Source organism: Dermacentor silvarum, chromosome 1 (genome assembly GCF_013339745.2).
Source record: "Dermacentor silvarum isolate Dsil-2018 chromosome 1, BIME_Dsil_1.4, whole genome shotgun sequence".
In the NCBI taxonomy this organism is placed as follows: domain Eukaryota; kingdom Metazoa; phylum Arthropoda; class Arachnida; order Ixodida; family Ixodidae; genus Dermacentor; species Dermacentor silvarum.
The window spans coordinates 129,744,692-129,762,970 of record NC_051154.1 but is presented as its reverse complement, the minus strand read 5'-3'; the positions used below and the strand labels follow the sequence as shown (position 1 = coordinate 129,762,970).

At 47.6% G+C, this 18,279-nt stretch overlaps 1 protein-coding gene across 1 annotated transcript in view; it reads left to right on the top strand.

The window, feature by feature from the left end:
• Window positions 1-18,279, top strand: part of LOC119436026 (uncharacterized) — a 49,801-nt gene that overhangs the window by 11,919 nt on the left and 19,603 nt on the right. The window contains exon 2 of the mRNA XM_037702759.2: window positions 10,959-11,100. Within this exon, the coding sequence (XP_037558687.2) occupies window positions 10,959-11,100 (142 nt within the window). The remainder of the gene's footprint in view (window positions 1-10,958; window positions 11,101-18,279) is intronic.

Below are 18,279 nucleotides of genomic sequence, written 5' to 3'. Positions count from 1 at the left end.
GTCTTCAGAAGCCACATTGTCCGGAGCTGTCGTATGGTGCCAGCAGCTGTTTCTTCTCCGATGGCATGAGGACCACGGCAGCTCAGAGCCTCGAAGCTCTACGGCATGATGCTACAGAAACACTTAATTATGTCTTGAAGATATAAATATTGCGCTTACGTTATATACAGTGGGGGGTCTGTCAGTGAAAACATTTTAACCGAGGAACTTTCAATACTAGGCTCCGTGCTATAAGCTGGCATTCTTTTATGCCCAAAATCCTAACATATATGAGAGCATATTCTGTTCCATTTTGAGTGTGTGTGCGCTTCTGCGAAAAAATTCTAGATAAGACTATTTCTCTGAATCGTATACAGTTCTCATATCTGTTAACTACGCGCGAGAAATCAGCCAGCAGTTCCCTCTGCATCTCCTACTGATGGCCAACAGCATTATCAGCGACATTATGCACAGTAAGCGCCACTGCTCAGAACGTTTTCCATCTTGTCTTGGAATAAATGCACGACGCCAGCGGTGCTGCACAGTGTAGGCCTTGCGTTACAGCCAGTGCGCATTCCCTATTACTGCGGAGGTGTGCCACCGGCGAAGCAGAGCACTTATTCCAAACGAAGGCAGAGAGGGCTATGAGCCAAGCGCGCGCTGGCAACGTCTATCTCGCTAATAATGCCGATGACTTTCAGTGGAAAGTACAGAGAACGACCACGCGCTGGTAATCGACCTGAAGTATGTACTGTAACAGGATGGCGAGTTGGGCTAGTTGATCCGAATTCTTCTTGTAGAGCAGCGCAAACAAAAAAGAAATAAAAGACCGGAAAATGCAAGGCACTACAGTAAGAAACGAACGACGAACTCTCCGCCGTTTCTTTCTTCCTCTTGTGCCTTGTTTTACTGCTAACAGCACTAATGAGCTGCAATAATATACATCTCTCAACTGACTGGGGCAAGAAGGCTGAAAAGAAGCAGCCCTGGAGCGGATGCGTGCCCTTCGAAAATGACAGGGAAGCAGCTCGAAAAGAAGCGGACCTGAAAACGAAAACAGCCGCGAGAAAACATATCACTGGTGTTCGCAGCCACAGAGCTAAGAATATCAAAAACTCATTGCAGCCTACCAGTTTTTTTTTTTTTTTCACTCCAGAGTAATACATTTTCATTTGCATACAAAGCATTGTACATGAGTTATTCTAGTCCTTGGCACTTTTGTCTTTCTTGAGGGCGACTGGCCTATGTGAACGCCTTTGACTTGCTCAGGACCTCCGCGTGCGTGCGCGAGCTCACCGCGTCCTTCCTCCCTCCCCCCCCCCCTCTCTCTCTCTATCTGATCTTTTTATTCCCTGTTTCCCGTGTAGGGCAGCCAACCAGACGCATTTCTGGTTAACATCCCTGCCTTCTACTCCTCCTCCTCCCACGCTATGTGAAGCAAGCAGATTGTAATTGGATTTTATTTATGAAATAAAGTTTTGTTTTATAATATTGCACAGTTGTCTTTGGATATAATAGTTAATTGTTGGGCTAGTTGGTTCTTCATAACTGAACAAAGTAACTCAGCGCGATATAAAAGACAGACACAAGAAAGGGGGAAACAAAGACAAGCGCTACTCACAACTGTTTAATGCAATGGAAGGATTGTACATACATATATATCCTCTTGTCACGCATGCGCAGACCAGACAAAAAAGAAAGGCACGTGTACATTAAAGACGGTTGCGCAAGAAGTCAAATTCGGCATCAAGTAAAGAGATAGACGGCTCACTTACACACCGATCTCTGTTCTGCTTGATAAAGAAGGCCTCCAGTGCAAGACGAGAAGAGGCATTGCCACTCCTGCCCAAAATGGTAGTCTCACAAAATCGAGCGTCACACCCACATGCGGTAACATGGGCCACCAAATGCGCGCCCTTATCCTCCTTTTTGTTTATTTTTTGCGCATGTTCCCTTAAGCGGTCGTTCACGCAACGTTCAGTTTGGCCGATATACAACTGCCCACAAGGGTGCAAGGAGATGGCATAGACAACCCCTCTGGAGCACTTCACAAAGGGCTTCTCGTGCCTAGTACGGCAGCCCCGCCTGCTCTCACAGCAAACACGAGAGCACAGCTTCGAAAGCTTGTTGGGCGCAGAAAAAAACAAGATGTATACCGTAGCGGTTAGTAACCTTTTTAAGGTTGTGTGACACTTTGTGCACATAGGGTATTACCTCCGGCCTCAACTTTGGTAGTTTGACCTCTGCCCTTGCCCTTCGTGCTCCAAGCTTTACTTTTTGCAACAAAGACTCGGCTAAAGCGCTGACGACTGCCAAAGGGAAACCAGCTGTCAAAAGGCGGCCTACTTGGTTTGAGAAACTATACCGCATTTGGTGCTCGCACGATTTTCGCAGGGCTGATTCCAAGCACAGACCGCCTACTGCTCGCTTCACCACCTTAGAATGGGCGGAAACAAAAGGCAGTAATTGCGTCAATGCACGCGGTTGATACTCCCAGCAGACGTGGCCAACACCAAAGGTCAGCTTTAAATCCAAAATCTGCAGGCCTGTGGCGTCAGGTAGTTCATGCGTAAAAACGAGCCCTTGGCCTTCGTTGTTAAAAGCTTCTAAAATTAAAGCAGGGGAAGTAAGGTCACCCTTTTTGTTTAAAAGCACTAAAAATAATCAACATACCTAAAAACCTTTAAAGCTTGCCCCCCATCAAAAACATGCTCCAAAGACCGGTCAACAAAAGACAAAAAAATGTCGCATAAGATAGGAGCGACACATGAGCCGATACAGACTCCCCGGCGTTGCAGATATGGCTGCTCATTGAAAATAATAAAAGTCACACTTAAATAAAACTCAAGTAATGTTAAAAAGTTGTCCACTGACAGGCCCGCAGAGTTCTGGAATTCTACCACATCATTATACTCAATACATTCCCTTAAGGAAACCAGAAGCTTAACCTGAGAGATTGTACGGTTTCTGTGTCTACATCAACACAGAAACCGTACTTAATGCCGTCATTGCACTTCACAAATTGCGCAACCTCCGAAGAACTTTTCCCACGGAAAGGATCGTCCACATCAAGCTTCTTTAGCTTTTTCAAAAGAAAAAGGCTCACGCAGTGCTGCCACGCCCCGCGTTCGCTAACAATAGTTCTGAAAGGAATCTCGGGCTTATGCGTTTTTGCGGTAAAGAAAACCGTCAGACTGTTTTCTTTGCTGTTCCTGATTTCTTTAGCAAGGGTGGTTAAATCCAAGCTTTTGCAGAACTCAATGAACTTGGACTTGACCCTGACAGCACTCTTTCTGATAGGGACGAAATTCTTATTCACCGCCGCCAACGCTTTATCATTGAACCGGCCTTTTGGCAGCACAACAAAACCACCTTCCTTATCTGACTGCAAAAGCATAAGCTCGTTATGTTTGAAAAACTTCACCACACTTTCTAGTCTCTTTTTAGCGCGAAAGTCAGTTACCCGTTGAACATCTTGAGATGCAGATCATTCCCTCCTTCAGGCATTGGTCATGGACGTCTTGGCCACACCTTGAAGATACGTCTCGGTTGAGCCCTACCAGGTCGTGGGGCCGGACGGGGGGAGGAACTGCATACTTAGGACCTTTTTCGACTAGACTCGAAATGCCCTCTGGGAGCGACACTTTGTCTAAAACGACCACAGGCTTCCCCTGAGCGGACCGAGCGGAACGAGCGGACCGGAGATCAGGTGGAGGACCATGCTCAACTTTATTCTGAGGTCTTCAAATACCAATCGGTCCGCTCAGGGGAAGCCTGTGGTCGTTTTAGATGAAGTGTCGCTCCCAGAGGGCATTTCGAGTCTACTCGAAAAAGGCCCTAAGTATGCAGTTCCTACCCCCGTCCGGCCCCACGACCTGGTAGAGCTCAACCGAGACGTATCTTCAAGGTGTGGCCAAGACGTCCATGACCAATGCCTGAAGGAGGGAATGACCTGCATCTCAAGATGTTCAACGGGTAACTGACTTTCGCGCTAAAAAGAGACTAGAAAGTGTGGTGAAGTTTTTCAAACATAACGAGCTTATGCTTTTGCAGTCAGATAAGGAAGGTGGTTTTGTTGTGCCGCCAAAAGGCCGGTTCAATGATAAAGCGTTGGCGGCGGTGAATAAGAATTTCGTCCCTATCAGAAAGAGTGCTGTCAGGGTCAAGTCCAAGTTCATTGAGTTCTGCAAAAGCTTGGATTTAACCACCCTTGCTAAAGAAATCAGGAACAGCAAAGAAAACAGTCTGACGGTTTTCTTTACCGCAACAACGCATAAGCCCGAGATTTCTTTCAGAACTATTGTTAGCGAACGCGGGGCGTGGTAGCACTGCGTGAGCCTTTTTCTTTTGAAAAAGCTAAAGAAGCTTGATGTGGACGATCCTTTCCGTGGGAAAAGTTCTTCGGAGGTTGCGCAATTTGTGAAGTGTAATGACGGCATTAAGTACGGTTTCTGTGTTGATGTAGAGGACCTTTTCTACTCAATCCCTCAGGATGAGCTTCTGGTTTCCTTAAGGGAATGTATTGAGTATAATGATGTGGTAGAATTCCAGAACTCTGCGGACCTGTCAGTGGACAACTTTTTAACATTACTTGAATTTTATTTAAGTGTGACTTTTATTATTTTCAATGAGCAGCCATATCTGCAACGCCGGGGAGTCTGTATTGGCTCATGTGTCGCTCCTATCTTATGCGACATTTTTTTGTCTTTTGTTGACCGGTCTTTGGAGCATGTTTTTGATGGGGGGCAAGTTTTAAAGGTGTTTAGGTATGTTGATGATTTTTAGTGCTTTTAAACAAAAAGGGTGACCTTACTTCCCCTGCTTTAATTTTAGAAGCTTTTAACAACGAAGGCCAAGGGCTTGTTTTTACGCATGAACTACCTGACGCCACAGGCCTGCAGATTTTGGATTTAAAGCTGACCTTTGGTGTTGGCCACGTCTGCTGGGCGTATCAACCGCGTGCATTGACGCAATTACTGCCTTTTGATTCCGCCCATTCTAAGGTGGTGAAGCGAGCGGTAGGCGGTCTGTGCTTGGAATCAGCCCTGCGAAAATCGTGCGAGCACCAAATGCGGTCTAGTTTCTCAAACCAAGTAGGCCGCCTTTTGACAGCTGGTTTCCCTTTGGCAGTCGTCAGCGCTTTATCCGAGTCTTTGTTGCAAAAAGTAAAGCTTGGAGCACGAAGAGCAAAAGCAGAGGTCCAACGACCGAAGTTGAGGCCGGAGGTAATACCCTATGTGCACAAAGTGTCACACAACCTTAAAAAGGTTGCTAACCGCTACGGTATACCTCTTGTTTTTTCTGCGCTCAACAAGCTTTCGAAGCTGTGCTCTCGTGTTTGCTGTGAGAGCAGGCGGGGCTGCCGTACTAGGCACGAGAAGCCCTTTGTGAAGTGCTCCAGAGGGGTTGTCTATGCCATCTCCTTGCACCCTTGTGGGCAGTTGTATATCGGCCAAACTGAACGTTGCGTGAACGACCGCTTAAGGGAACATGCGCAAAAAATAAACAAAAAGGAGGATAAGGGCGCGCATTTGGTGGCCCATGTTACCGCATGTGGGTGTGACGCTCGATTTTATGAGACTACCATTTTGGGCAGGAGTGGCAATGCCTCTTCTCGTCTTGCACTGGAGGCCTTCTTTATCAAGCAGAACAGAGATCGGTGTGTAAGTGAGCCGTCTATCTCTTTACTTGATGCCTAATTTGACTTCTGGCGCAACCGTCTTTAATGTACACGTGCCTTTCTTTTTTGTCTGGTCTGCGCATGCGTGACAAGAGGATATATATGTATGTACAATCCTTCCATTGCATTAAACAGTTGTGAGTAGCGCTTGTCTTTGTTTCTCCCTTTCTTGTGTCTGTCTTTTATATCGCGCTGAGTTACTTCTTCAGTCTTTGGATATATTGCTACGCGAGAGACATTCATCCTGGGGCAGACGACGAAGAAGACGGTTCTCTCTGGTGCTGGTGGCTGTCCACCATCTTGGCTACTGTGTCTCTCTCATACTGTAAATACAGTGTAAATAGTCCCGCCTTGTGCCGTTTTACGTAACATATTTTTGGTGGAGGTGCTGGGTAGTTCCCTGTTTCAATCACGGAGCGTCGCAACGGCCGCCTCATCACGCTTGCGACCATGTCAGTCGGTGCAGGCACATCATCTTCACCCCCTGCCCCTCTCGTCGCTCCGACCTACATCGTTCTGCCTCCTGCTCGTGATCCTGGCGTATTTTCCGGCCAGGATGGAGTTGACGTCGACAAATGGCTCAACCTTTACGAACGGATCAGCGCCGGCTACAGGTGGGACCCTACCCTTATGCTCGCCAACGTGCTTTTTTACCTCGATGGCCCACCGCGGGTGTGGTTCGAGACGCACGAGGCGGAAATTACCAGCTGGGACTCTTTCAAAGAGAAGATCCGCGACCTTTTCGGTGACAGCACTGGTCGGCAGCTTGCTGCGCGGAATGAACTTGCAACTCGTGCACAAACATCCTCCGAGTCATACCTCTCGTACATTCAGGACGTTATCTCTCTTTGCCGTCAGGTTGACGAGCACATGTCTGAGTCCGAGAGGGTTTCTCATGTGCTCAAAGGTATCGCCGACGATGCTTTTAACCTGCTCGTCTATACCAACGTTGATACCGTCGACACAATCATCAAAGATTGCCGGCGGTTTGAACACGCGAAGAGCCGCCGTATTACCCAGAAATTCACCCGGCTGCCCAATACGGCTGCAACTTCATCGTGTGATGCCGTTCGCCTGCCGCCCACCTGTGACCACGTTACTCACATTGTTCGTCGCGAGCTTGAAGCCGCCTGTCCTGCACCTATTCAACCCCCCGTGTTTACAACCCACGCCAGTGACCCATCGCAGCCATCGGTGTCCCTCATTCAAGCTGTCGTCAGGCAGGAGTTTGCTAATCTTGGCCTTCCATCAGCGTGCCCATTGACTCGTCCTGACGCTCGGCCTCATTCCTCTAGACCCGCTCGACGCTCCTACACCTCTCCCGGCTCCTTCCGCAATCCTGCGGAATGGAGAACGCCCGACGATCAGCCCATCTGCTTCTCCTGCCATCAGGCCGGGCACATTGCTCGTTATTGCCGTCGCCGTTGGACCTAAGTATCTCGCCAGACTTCCATGTACCCTACTTCTTTCAGACGTCCAGCCGCTGGTTCCCCTACTTACTACTCGTCGTCCTCCCACGAGCCTCTTCCATCTGACGCCACTGCTCCTGTTCGCCGCTTCTCCCGCTCCCCGTCGCCGCAACGCCCCCAATACCGCTCTCCGCAGCCTCGCCGCTTTTCCTCGCCGTCCTTCTCTGGACGATCGCCGCAGGAAAACTAGATAGTGCAGCTTATGGAGGTGAAGCTGCAATGCCATCGTCCCCTGCAAATCCTCTACTGACGCTCCCCACTCACCATAGCCTTCTTGAAGTCAAAGTCGACAATGTTCCTGTGACCGCCCTCATCGACACTGGCGCACACTTGTCTATTATGAGCGCCCCTTTACGCCGCCGTCTGCAGAAGATTATGACGCCGTCTACGACACAGACAATACGTGTTGCCGATGGTGGTGCTGTTCAAGTGATCGGAATGTGCACCGCCCATGTCAGCACTGCCGGTCGTCACACTGTTGTCCTTTTTGCCGTCCTTGCTCACTGCCCCCATGACCTTATCCTTGGCCTTGACTTTCTTTCGGCACACTCGGCCTTAATTGATTGTTCTGAAACGCTCTGCCTCGATCTTCCTCTTGTATCAGATGCCTGCGATACGCCCGTCAGCCGCTTAAGCCCCACCGACTTTGTTCGCCTACCACCGCGAGCCGTCACGTACGTGTGTTTGTCATCGACCCCTCCCGTTCCTGACGGGCGACTATATCGTCTCTCCGATTACAGACGTCCGCCTGACGCGCAATGTTACTGTGCCACATACCATCGCCACATTAGTTGATAACTGTGTGTTCCTCCCGCTACTAAACTTTGGTCTGACCCCCCAAGTGTTGCCCCACAAGATGTCGCTTGCCCACCTCACCGCGATAACAGACTATGACGTCGAGGTTGTCGCCATAACTGCACCTGCGGAAGCTGCAGTTTACCCGTCACCAAGTTCCGACGTTGGAATTTGTCGCAGGAGGTCACGTAACGTCGAACAGACCGGGCGAGACCGCGCCAAAAGAAGCGGCGCCGAACACGGTCGTACGTGCGGGACACACCAAGGTGACCAGCAGTTGGTTCGTCGTGAAGCTCACGCAGTACCGTTGAACGCAGCTGTTTAGGCACAACAAGAAGCAGCTCAGGGCCATCTGATTGGACGTTACGACGGTAAAGTGTGTCATTCACGAGGACGAACATGCGCAGTGAGGCGTCGTTAGGTGCGGATTCCAGCCGATCAATGAGCGATCGCAAAGAAGCAAAAAAAAAAGGTTACTAAAAGGTTTCTTGTATCAAGAGCAGCCCATAAATGACATCAGTACTTGCGTTCTATAACTTCTATTTAATGTGCATCCTTCATGTGCACTTATATACATACTACTATGTTACTTCTGCTGATATATAGTGTCAGTATGCACAGACGTTTATAGAACAGTGCTTTCAAATCGCAACATATCCGAGTTTCAGCAGCAGTGTTGTAGATCTATGATGCGTGCATGCGGTGCTATTTAATGTGCATCCTTCATGTGCCCCTCTACATACTATGTTACTTCTGCTGATATATAGTATCAGTATGCACAGACGTTTAGAGAACAGTGCCTTCAAATCGCAACATATCCGAGTTTCAGCAGCAGTGTTGTAGATCTATGATGCGTGCATGCGGTGCTATTTAATGTGCATCCTTCATGTGCCCCTCTACATACTATGTTACTTCTGCTGATATATAGTGTCAGTATGCACAGACGTTTATAGAACAGTGCCTTCAAATCGCAATATATCTGAGTTTCAGCAGCAGTGTTGTAGATCTATGCTGTGTGCATGCGGTGCTATTTAATCTGCATCCTTCATGTGCCCCTCTACATACTATGTTACTTCTGCTGATATATAGTATCAGTATGCACAGACGTTTATAGAACAGTGCCTTCAAATCGCAACATATCCGAGTTTCAGCAGCAGTGTTGTGGATCTATGATGCGTGTATGTGGTGCTATTTAATGTGCATCCTTCATGTGCCCCTCTACATACTATGTTACTTCTGCCGATATGTAGTATCAGTATGCACAGACGTTTATACAACAGTGCCTTCAAATCGCAACATATCCGAGTTTCAGCAGCAGTGTTGTAGATCTATGCTGTGTGCATGCGGTGCTATTTAATGTGCATCCTTCATGTGCCCCTCTACATACTATGTTACTTCTGCCGATATGTAGTATCAGTATGCACAGACGTTTATACAACAGTGCCTTCAAATCGCAACATATCCGAGTTTCAGCAGCAGTGTTGTAGATGTATGATGCGTGCATGCGGTGCTATTTAATGTGCATCCTTCATGTGCCCCTCTACATACTATGTTACTTCTGCTGATATGTAGTATCAGTATGCACAGACGTTTATACAACAGTGCCTTCAAATCGCAACATATCCGAGTTTCAGCAGCAGTGTTGTAGATCTATGATGAGTGTATGCGGTGCTATTTAATGTGCATCCTTCATGTGCCCCTCTACATACTATGTTACTTCTGCCGATATGTAGTATCAGTATGCACAGACGTTTATACAACAGTGCCTTCAAATCGCAACATATCCGAGTTTCAGCAGCAGTGTTGTGGATCTATGATGCGTGCATGTGGTGCTATTTAATGTGCATCCTTCATCTGCCCCTCTACATACTATGTTACTTCTGCCGATATGTAGTATCAGTATGCACAGACGTTTAGAGAACAGTGCCTTCAAATCGCAACATATCAGAGTTTCAGCAGCAGTGTTGTAGATCTATGATGCGTGCATGCGGGTGCCATATGTCAACTTACACGTGCAATGCCCGTACAGTGTTGTTCTCATATATTGATCTGAAGAATCAGATAATGCAGCCATGATGGCTGTATTTTGTTTATTTCAGGCTATAGCCTCAAGATACGTTTTAAAAAGCCGCAATACGATCAATATTGTATTCCCTTGGCATGAACAAGACCAAAACATGTCTTGATAATTTGTCTACACAGTGCCCACAGGGCAGCTTGATTTGACATCAACAGGAAGAATACGGAGGAAGCGTTGGTACGTCTTCAGGAAGGATTGGGAGGTTCCAAGGACCATAGCTCAGGGCTTGCACAGGCAAGACTGCAGACGACTTGAGCGATCAAAAAAAATAGCAGTGGCTTAGCTCGGCTATGCCAGGATATACGTAGCGTGATCTATCGGCGAGCCTTGACGTCATCGACGGCGTCTTGTTCTTGCTGCTGCTGAGATGGTCGGGCACGTCGCTCAGCCTCCTGGCGACGCCGCTTTGCTAGACGTTCCCCCCTTTGCTCCGGTGTCTCCGCAGCACATTTAGCCTTCTTCTGTTCGTTCTTCCTACGCTCAACCGCTAATTGCCAGGCAACTACATCGGGATCCGGTGAGTTGAGCTTCTCCGCTCTTTTGCGCCGCTGAGCAGCAATTTTGCTCTCCTTCCCACACTGGCAAAAGCCCCGCTATATGTATACCCCCATTAATACCTCTGCGCATGCGCACAAAATGAGAGGCGCTATCAAGCGGCTCCGGCGCAGCGTCAGACTTGGCTACTGCGCAACGGAGGCGCACGGCTGGGCACGCGCCGGCGCCAGTGCGTCTGCCGCGGCTATGACATCACTCCTCTGGAATGCGCAAACCGACGAGGCGCGCGCAGCCGGCTGCGCGCCGTGTGACGTCATTGCTCCTCGCGCATGTGCAGCAGGGCTCTCCAGGAGCCACGCGAAACTGCTCAACCTCGGCCAGTGTAGCCCACGCTACAAAAATATTTCAAACAGATTTGTGCTATCAGGATCATTCTCCTCTTCTCCCTTGGCCGTCGCAGGTGCTGGGGGCGGCGGTGGTGTTCGTGCTCGTTTACTTGGGCTATTACCACCAGGAGGCGGTGCACTTTCACTTGAACCACGCGTACGCCCATGTTGGACACGCGCACGCCCAGCACGTGGTCGCGCACAAGTACCTACATGGTGAGAGCCTGTCCTGCACACCACCTTATTGAACATTGTATACTGTTGTTCACTTTGATAGAACTCACTGACAACTCAAGCAGCGACAACCAAAGCAGTTTGCGCAGTTTCTGTAGTCAGTGTTTTGCTAAAAACGATGGATTCGAGCATTCATTTTCTGAGTACGTTTGGACAGTTTGGTACGAATTCTGGCACTGAGTGTGGATATATTGGTTATTCGAATGTATGCGGAGTTTTATATGTTGCACTTTCAGTGTTCACGTTTATGTTTATAGCGGTTAGTCGCAATAACAACTTCGCCGTAAAACTTCGCGCCTTATGCGCTTCCACGGTCATGATGACGATGAAACATGTTTATATAAAGAAAAAAGAAACTAGAAATGTTATAACCACTTGAGTGAAGCCCAGGAGTAGCGGACTCGGAGTGGTGAAAAAAAATTATGGGGTTTTACGTGCCAAAACCACGATCTGATTATGAGGCACGCCGTAGTGGGGGACTCCGGAAACTTTGGACCACCTTGGGTTCTTTAACGTGCACCTAAATCTAAGTACACGGGTGTTTTCGCATTTCGCCCCCACCGAAATGCGGCCGCCGTAGCCGGGATTCGATCCCGCGACCTCGTGGCGGAGTGGTGAAGACGTTACAACGCCTGGGTCCGTTCTTGTGCTGTAAGCTTAATAACGGAGTGACTTATGAGCAGCCGACGCCAATAGAAAATATACGCGGATACTTCCTAAAGCACGATAGCTCTCCAAGTTTCGATCCATCTCCTTCACGGTGCTTGTGACACTTTTCCGAAATGTGACAATTTACTGGCGTTGCATGCCAGCATACAAATATACTAGGATGACTGTAAATGTAAGGACATCCACTACGTGAAATCTGCAGGCCATGGGTTTTAAACTCTCAAACGAAACAAACAGCGTTCCAGTGTCCAGTGTTACGTTTACATCATAAGTTGTCAGGAACAATTGCTGTTCTTTCATTCTACTTTGTCTTAAATACTGACGCACGCGTTAGAGCGTGACTGAACATCATAATTAAACTTGAATTTTGGCTGCGAAAGACGGTTTAGTTTGCGTTGGCTGCAGCCAATGCAAAGAAGTTATTCCTTCTTTGTTGAATAGGTAGAACCATTGTTTTGTTTTATGGGTGAGTGTTACCATTTTCTTTTCTTATGCTCTCTGTTATCTCTGCCGGTTTTTCCAAGCAATCTTTCTATTGTTGTTTTTAATTTCAAGTCGTAGCTTTTTTAATTTGTAGCTTTTAGTCGGCTGTCAGCGCATGCGCATTCTCAGCTAAGGTCAAACCATCTCGCGAGGAATGTGGCGTTCTATGCTTTCTAGATTGCTTGTTCATCTCTGCCACAGATGTACACGGTTACGCAAAGGAGCGTGGTGGTGTTGTGGTTGTTTTAGGGGTCTCGGTCACTTTGCTTCCTGCCCGCTTTATTGTGGAGGTGATACCTGTTTGCTGGTATCATGATGTGTATAAATTTCGTATTTCCTCAATAAACCACAGTTAGAAGTTAGCGCCAGTACTCTGTTTTCGTCTCGTCTTCGGTCCTTTTGCGCTACTATTTTAATGCGATTGCGTTAAGGGCCCCGTTCCGCATAAAATACGGTGTCGGTGTCGGCACCGGCGTCGGCGTCCCGTCAGCGAAAATTTCCGTATAAATTTAGGTATTTGTATATATTCCACGCGTTGCTATATGACATGTGGTATATGCGGGTTATATTGCCACACCATTCTATCACTCAAATTGCTCATACCTTGTCTAACATTCTTGACAGTTATTCCTAGAAATTTTGACAGTGACAGCCCATAAACAAATGTCATGAAACAAAACACCGAAACCGCGTGTCTTTTATGTTAAATCTTGTCAGACTGAAATATTAAAAGTGCGAAACAATAACAGAAACCTGAAAATGATGTAATTTTCTTGGAACGGCTGTGCACTGCCTCCGGGATCAGCCCACGCAAGAGACCGCGTTTCTACCAGAAAGTTCGTCTTCGTGCATAGCGTTCGCCGCCAGCGTTTCCAGGTGAACATTACGGTTACATAAGCTGCAGTTGCCGGGAAGCGTGACAAGCAGTCAGGGACCTTTGAATGCTATCGCGTTTCACCCTTAAAAGCGAAGCTTAAGCGTCCTCCAATTTTTTTCTTTCTCAGCCATGAACCGAATCGCCCAACAAAACGTTTTACTAGGTCATATGTTCCAGGGTTTTTATAAAATTCGCAGACTCCGCTTCCAGCTCGTTGCGACTGCATTTTTCGAAATTATCAGAAAAGGTGTTCCGATATCGCTTTCTTTCTAACAAAGTCGCAAAATCAAACGCAATATTATAGATAATTAACGTCAGCATAAATTCAAACGTGAACTGCCAAACTACTCAAATATGTTGTTCCGTTTCCAGGTTCGCCTGCATCTGAAACAGTTGCTCTAAAACGTACACTTGAGGCTACTCGTTGCTGAACACATGGTTTAAACATAAAATAGGAGTAATATACAGTTCGAAAATAAAATTACTAATTAAATTATATGAACTTGTCTTATGAAATACAGCAAGAATTTTTTTTTTTTTTTTTGCTATCCACAAAAGACTTCTGGCAACATCACACTGTCAAATGCGTAGGGTCCTTCCTTCTCGGGTTTTATATTTTTGTAAATTCAGGGGGTTAAAATCGGATGTTATTTTTAAAGAGGAAAAAAATTAGCGTAGCTTGCACTGAAGGCGCAATGCTAAAGAGACAGCGGACCTGATGGGCACCTAGCTAGTCCTGGCTTTTGGGCTAGGCTAAGCACTACCAAGTCATCCCCAGCATTTTCCGGAATTGATTGATTATTGATCAATTATCGATTAGCTTTTGATTGGCTATTGATTGGCTATCGTAAGGTATTGGCCACGTATTCAGGCTAGGCTAAGTACTACCAAGTCATCCCCAGCATTTTCCGGAATTTATTGATTATTTGTCGATTATAGATTAGCTATTGATTGGCTATCGATTGGCTATCGCAAGGTATTGGCCACGTATTTGGGCTAGGCTAAGGATAACCAAGTCGTCCCCAGCATTTTCAGAATTGATTGATTATTGATCGATTATTGATTAGCTATTGGTTGGGTATCGATTGGCTATCGATGACTGACGTGAGAGAGAGAGAGAAACGAAGAGGGAAAGGTAGGGAGTTTAACCAAGGACGTGCCGGCTGGCTATCCTACACTTGGGGAGGGGGAAAGGGGAAGAATAGATAAGGAGAGAAAAGAAAATAGAGTCAGTCATTCACAGACAGTCACAGAAGAATCTCCGTTGTCACAAGCGTTCGTACAATCCAGTATTCTTCACGAAGTGCTTTTGTGGCCTTTTGCATGCAAGAACGCATAAGCCATGGCCCAAGGATATTTTCTTCCGAGATCGTTCTGTTATGTAACAGGTTGAGTTTAGCTTGGAGAGTACGTCGTTGATGCATCAACAGCCATAACCGTTGGACATATAAAGTTTATTCCTAACCTACGTCGTTGAGTGTCAAAGGATGGAAATGGCACAGAAGGTGCTCGAGAGACGTGTCGCACCTGCACAAATTGTACGCCGCACTGTTGGCCATCCCTATTAGGAACGAATAGGCGTTGGTAAATGCGACGCCCAACCACATGCGACACAGTAAAGTTGTTTCGCGACGGGAGAGTCCAGATGGTAGACGAAGTCTCAAGTTAGGGTCAAGAGAGTGCAAGCGTTAGTTGGTGAAACCCGGTGAATTCCATCGTAGATGTGTGATGTGACGAGCAAGCGATTGAAGTTGCAGCGTAGCATCCGTTCTTGAGAGTGGTATAGGAACCCGCTGATGTTTTTGATGAGCCGAGCATGCAGCTTCATCTGCGCTGTCGTTGCCGACAATTCCGCAATGGCTCGGCAACCATTGAAATATAATGTCGTGTCCTTCTTCGAGCGCGTGATGATGAGCGTGTCTTATTTCGTGCACTAGCTGCTCGTGTCACCCATGACGTAGGGCAAAATGCAGACTTTGTAGGGCTGCTTTGGAATCACTGAAAATGGCCCAACGATTTGGCGGCTGCTAGAGCACGTAATTGAGTTCACCTTGAAGAGCAGCAAGTTCTGCTGTTGTAGACGTGGTATAGTGCGAATATTTAAATTGTAAAGTGATGGCGTCCGATGGAACAACTACTGCTCCGGTAGAGCTATTGGAAATGGTGGAACCGTCCGTGTAAATGTGTATGCGGTCAAAATAAGACTCGCTGAGGACAAGCAGAGCCAATTGCTTCAGGGCTAGTGGTGACAAGTCTGCCTTTTTTTGTAATCCCAGGAACTGAGAGGCACACGTGAATTTGCCGAAGACACCACAATGCCGATGTTGGGCGTTTCACAGGCTTGGAGCCAGATGGTATTGAGACATGGTGTCTTGTCCCAATGCTACAGAATGTAGCCTGTGGTCTTCGCACTAGCAAATCGGCTAAATGATGGGATGGTATCCGTGAAATGTGTCGAATGTGCGCTCTTAGCGTCTCACCGACGATATGAGTTGTGATCGGGTGCTCCTGTGCAATAACAATCGTTGCAGCTATCGATGAACATCTCGGGTGGCTAAGACATGTCCGAAGTGCTTGGGCTTGTACGCTCTGTAGTGCAAATATGCATGTGTTGGACAAGACAGGAAGACTATATATCGCAGGAATCCGAGAAAAAGTGCCGTGTATAGCTCTAACATGGAGCGCACGGATGGTCCCCACGATTTTCCAGCTACGAATTTAAACATATTCTCAATACAAATGAGTTTTTTCATGTAGGAGACATGGGGACTCCAGGTAAGGTCGCGATCCACACTAACGCCTAAGAACCTGTGAGTCTTCTTGTACTCAATTGACTGGCCCTCGATACAGACCGGGTAGAAAGACATCCGTTTTCGTGTAAATGCCACTAGTGCACATTTTCCTGTGGGTATCGTCAGACCTTGCCGGCGAAGGTATGCCGCTGTCAAGGTTGCCGCTGTCAAGGTTGCCGCTTTCTGTACTCTGGCGCGCACTTGTGGCGTTGTCACGCCGGAGGCCCAGATGCAAATATCGTCTGCGTAGAGCGAGACATTAGCCGTCTGTGGTAGCGTTTCGGCGATCCCCATTAGAACAAGATTGAAAAGAGTCGGGCTCACTCCGCCTTGTGGGACACCACGAATGGAGATATATCTATTTGTATAGGGCCATCTTCAGTTGGGATAGACACATCTCCGTGAGAGATGACTCCTAATCCACCTAAAGACGTGGCCTCCAAGTTCTGCAGCGTCAAGAGCTTGGAGAATGGCTTCGTGGATTGCGTTGTCGTAGGCACCTTTTACATCTAAGAAGAGTGCCACAGAGAGGCGCTTCATAGCTTTTTGTTATTGCACGGAGGTCACAAAATCAATGACGCTATCAATTGAAGACCATCCACGTCGAGAACCAGCCATAGCCTCAGGGTAATGTCATAGTATTCGAGGTACCATTCCATACGTGTCAGCAACATTCTCTCCATGACTTTACCGATGCAACTCGCAAGTGCAATCGGACGGCATGATGTAAGGCTCAGCGGAGACTTCCCAGGCTTCAGTAGCTAGAGGCACCAGTTGGCTACACTTCCAATCGTCGGGGACTATGCGTCATGCCAAGATTGATTAAAGATATCGAGAAGATAGCATTGTGCTGTTGAACCTAGGTGCCTTAAGGCAGCGTACGTCACCCATCGGGACCGGGTGATGACGACCGCCTGCACGCAGCCAAGGCCGCTTGCAGTCCTTCCATAGACAAAGGCGCTTCCATGCTTTGATCTCGCGACGGGAACGTCATGTAGCGAGAAGTCAGCCAGCAGAACGAAGTCGCCAGCAATTGTCGCACAAAAATCTCCCGCGACCTCGAGCTCTGGACGACCTTGATGTAGAGCCAGCGCTGTGAAGGGACGACGCTGTTGTGGAAGTAAGCGAAAACCCTGAAGAGCACTCCACATCGGGGATAACGACTTGCGAGGGTCCAGCGATTCGCAGTTCTTCCATCGTTGGTCCTGAAGTTTGTTCACCTGACGCTGAACTTTCTTCTGAATGCATCGGGCTTCCGTCAGGTCATAAATGAACTTAGTGCGCCTATATCGTCTCTCGGCCCGCCGGCGGATCGCCCGAAGTCTCTCCAACTCTTGGTCGAAATCTGTGCGTTTTGTAGATCTTGTATGCGTCCGAGTAGAAACCTGCAGCGTTTGTATGATGTTGATGATGTTGTTTGATGATGACTGATTAAGCTTAAGTAGTCCCAACCATGCTTAGCTAGACTTAGCCAGGCTCAGCTTTGCTAGTTCACAGGGGTATGTGTCATTGCGCTTGGACCCGTTCTGCACTACCGCCAGGATCGGCCCACATTTTCTGTTCGTACGTTACGGACTAACGCTCGGCTTAAACAGCTCCGCTTTTAAAAACGGTCAAATACGGGGAGAAGGGTAGCAGTTTAGTGTAGTTGGTATTCCACAGTCTAATAAGAGTAAAGCGCGAAAGAATACAGGACGACATGAAACATATATGGACAAGCGCTTACTTCCAACTGAGTTTAATGCGAAAAAACTACGATTTTGTACATGTTTGCTAGACAGTAGTCTCACAAGAGAAGGGAGATAAAACCGCCACGTTTGGAAACAACCCTTCTATCAATCATGGCGTGTGAGCAGATTAACCCGAATACAGGAGCTCAAATAACAGGCAGATTAAACAAATGACCGCGAACGCCTATCGCACGAGCCAACACCTTCCAAGAAAGTCAGTTCCTTTTCAGATAATGACGTAGAAGGCTTACAGACACATGCGCACTCCTCCCGTTTCATTTGTGCCGCTTCGACTATAACCCGAGTGCTAACATCCTTGTGCTTATAAATTACCACGGTGTGTTCCAACATGCACTGGGGTACAGCCGCATATATTACGATGTATAACCATAGAGTAACATATTGACCCTTTTCGCGGAGCAGTTTGTTCTAGAGAAACGAGATGGCGCTTGCGGCGGCGCGCCATACGTTGCCTCAGCGATAGCGCACGAATACGAAAGCATTACCGCTTCTACCTTGCTTCTGTGCGATCAGCTGTCGGAAATACAACTGAGTTTTCGCTAACGCACTGTGCTCCATTCATGCTGGTTTGAATCATGTGGATTGAAGA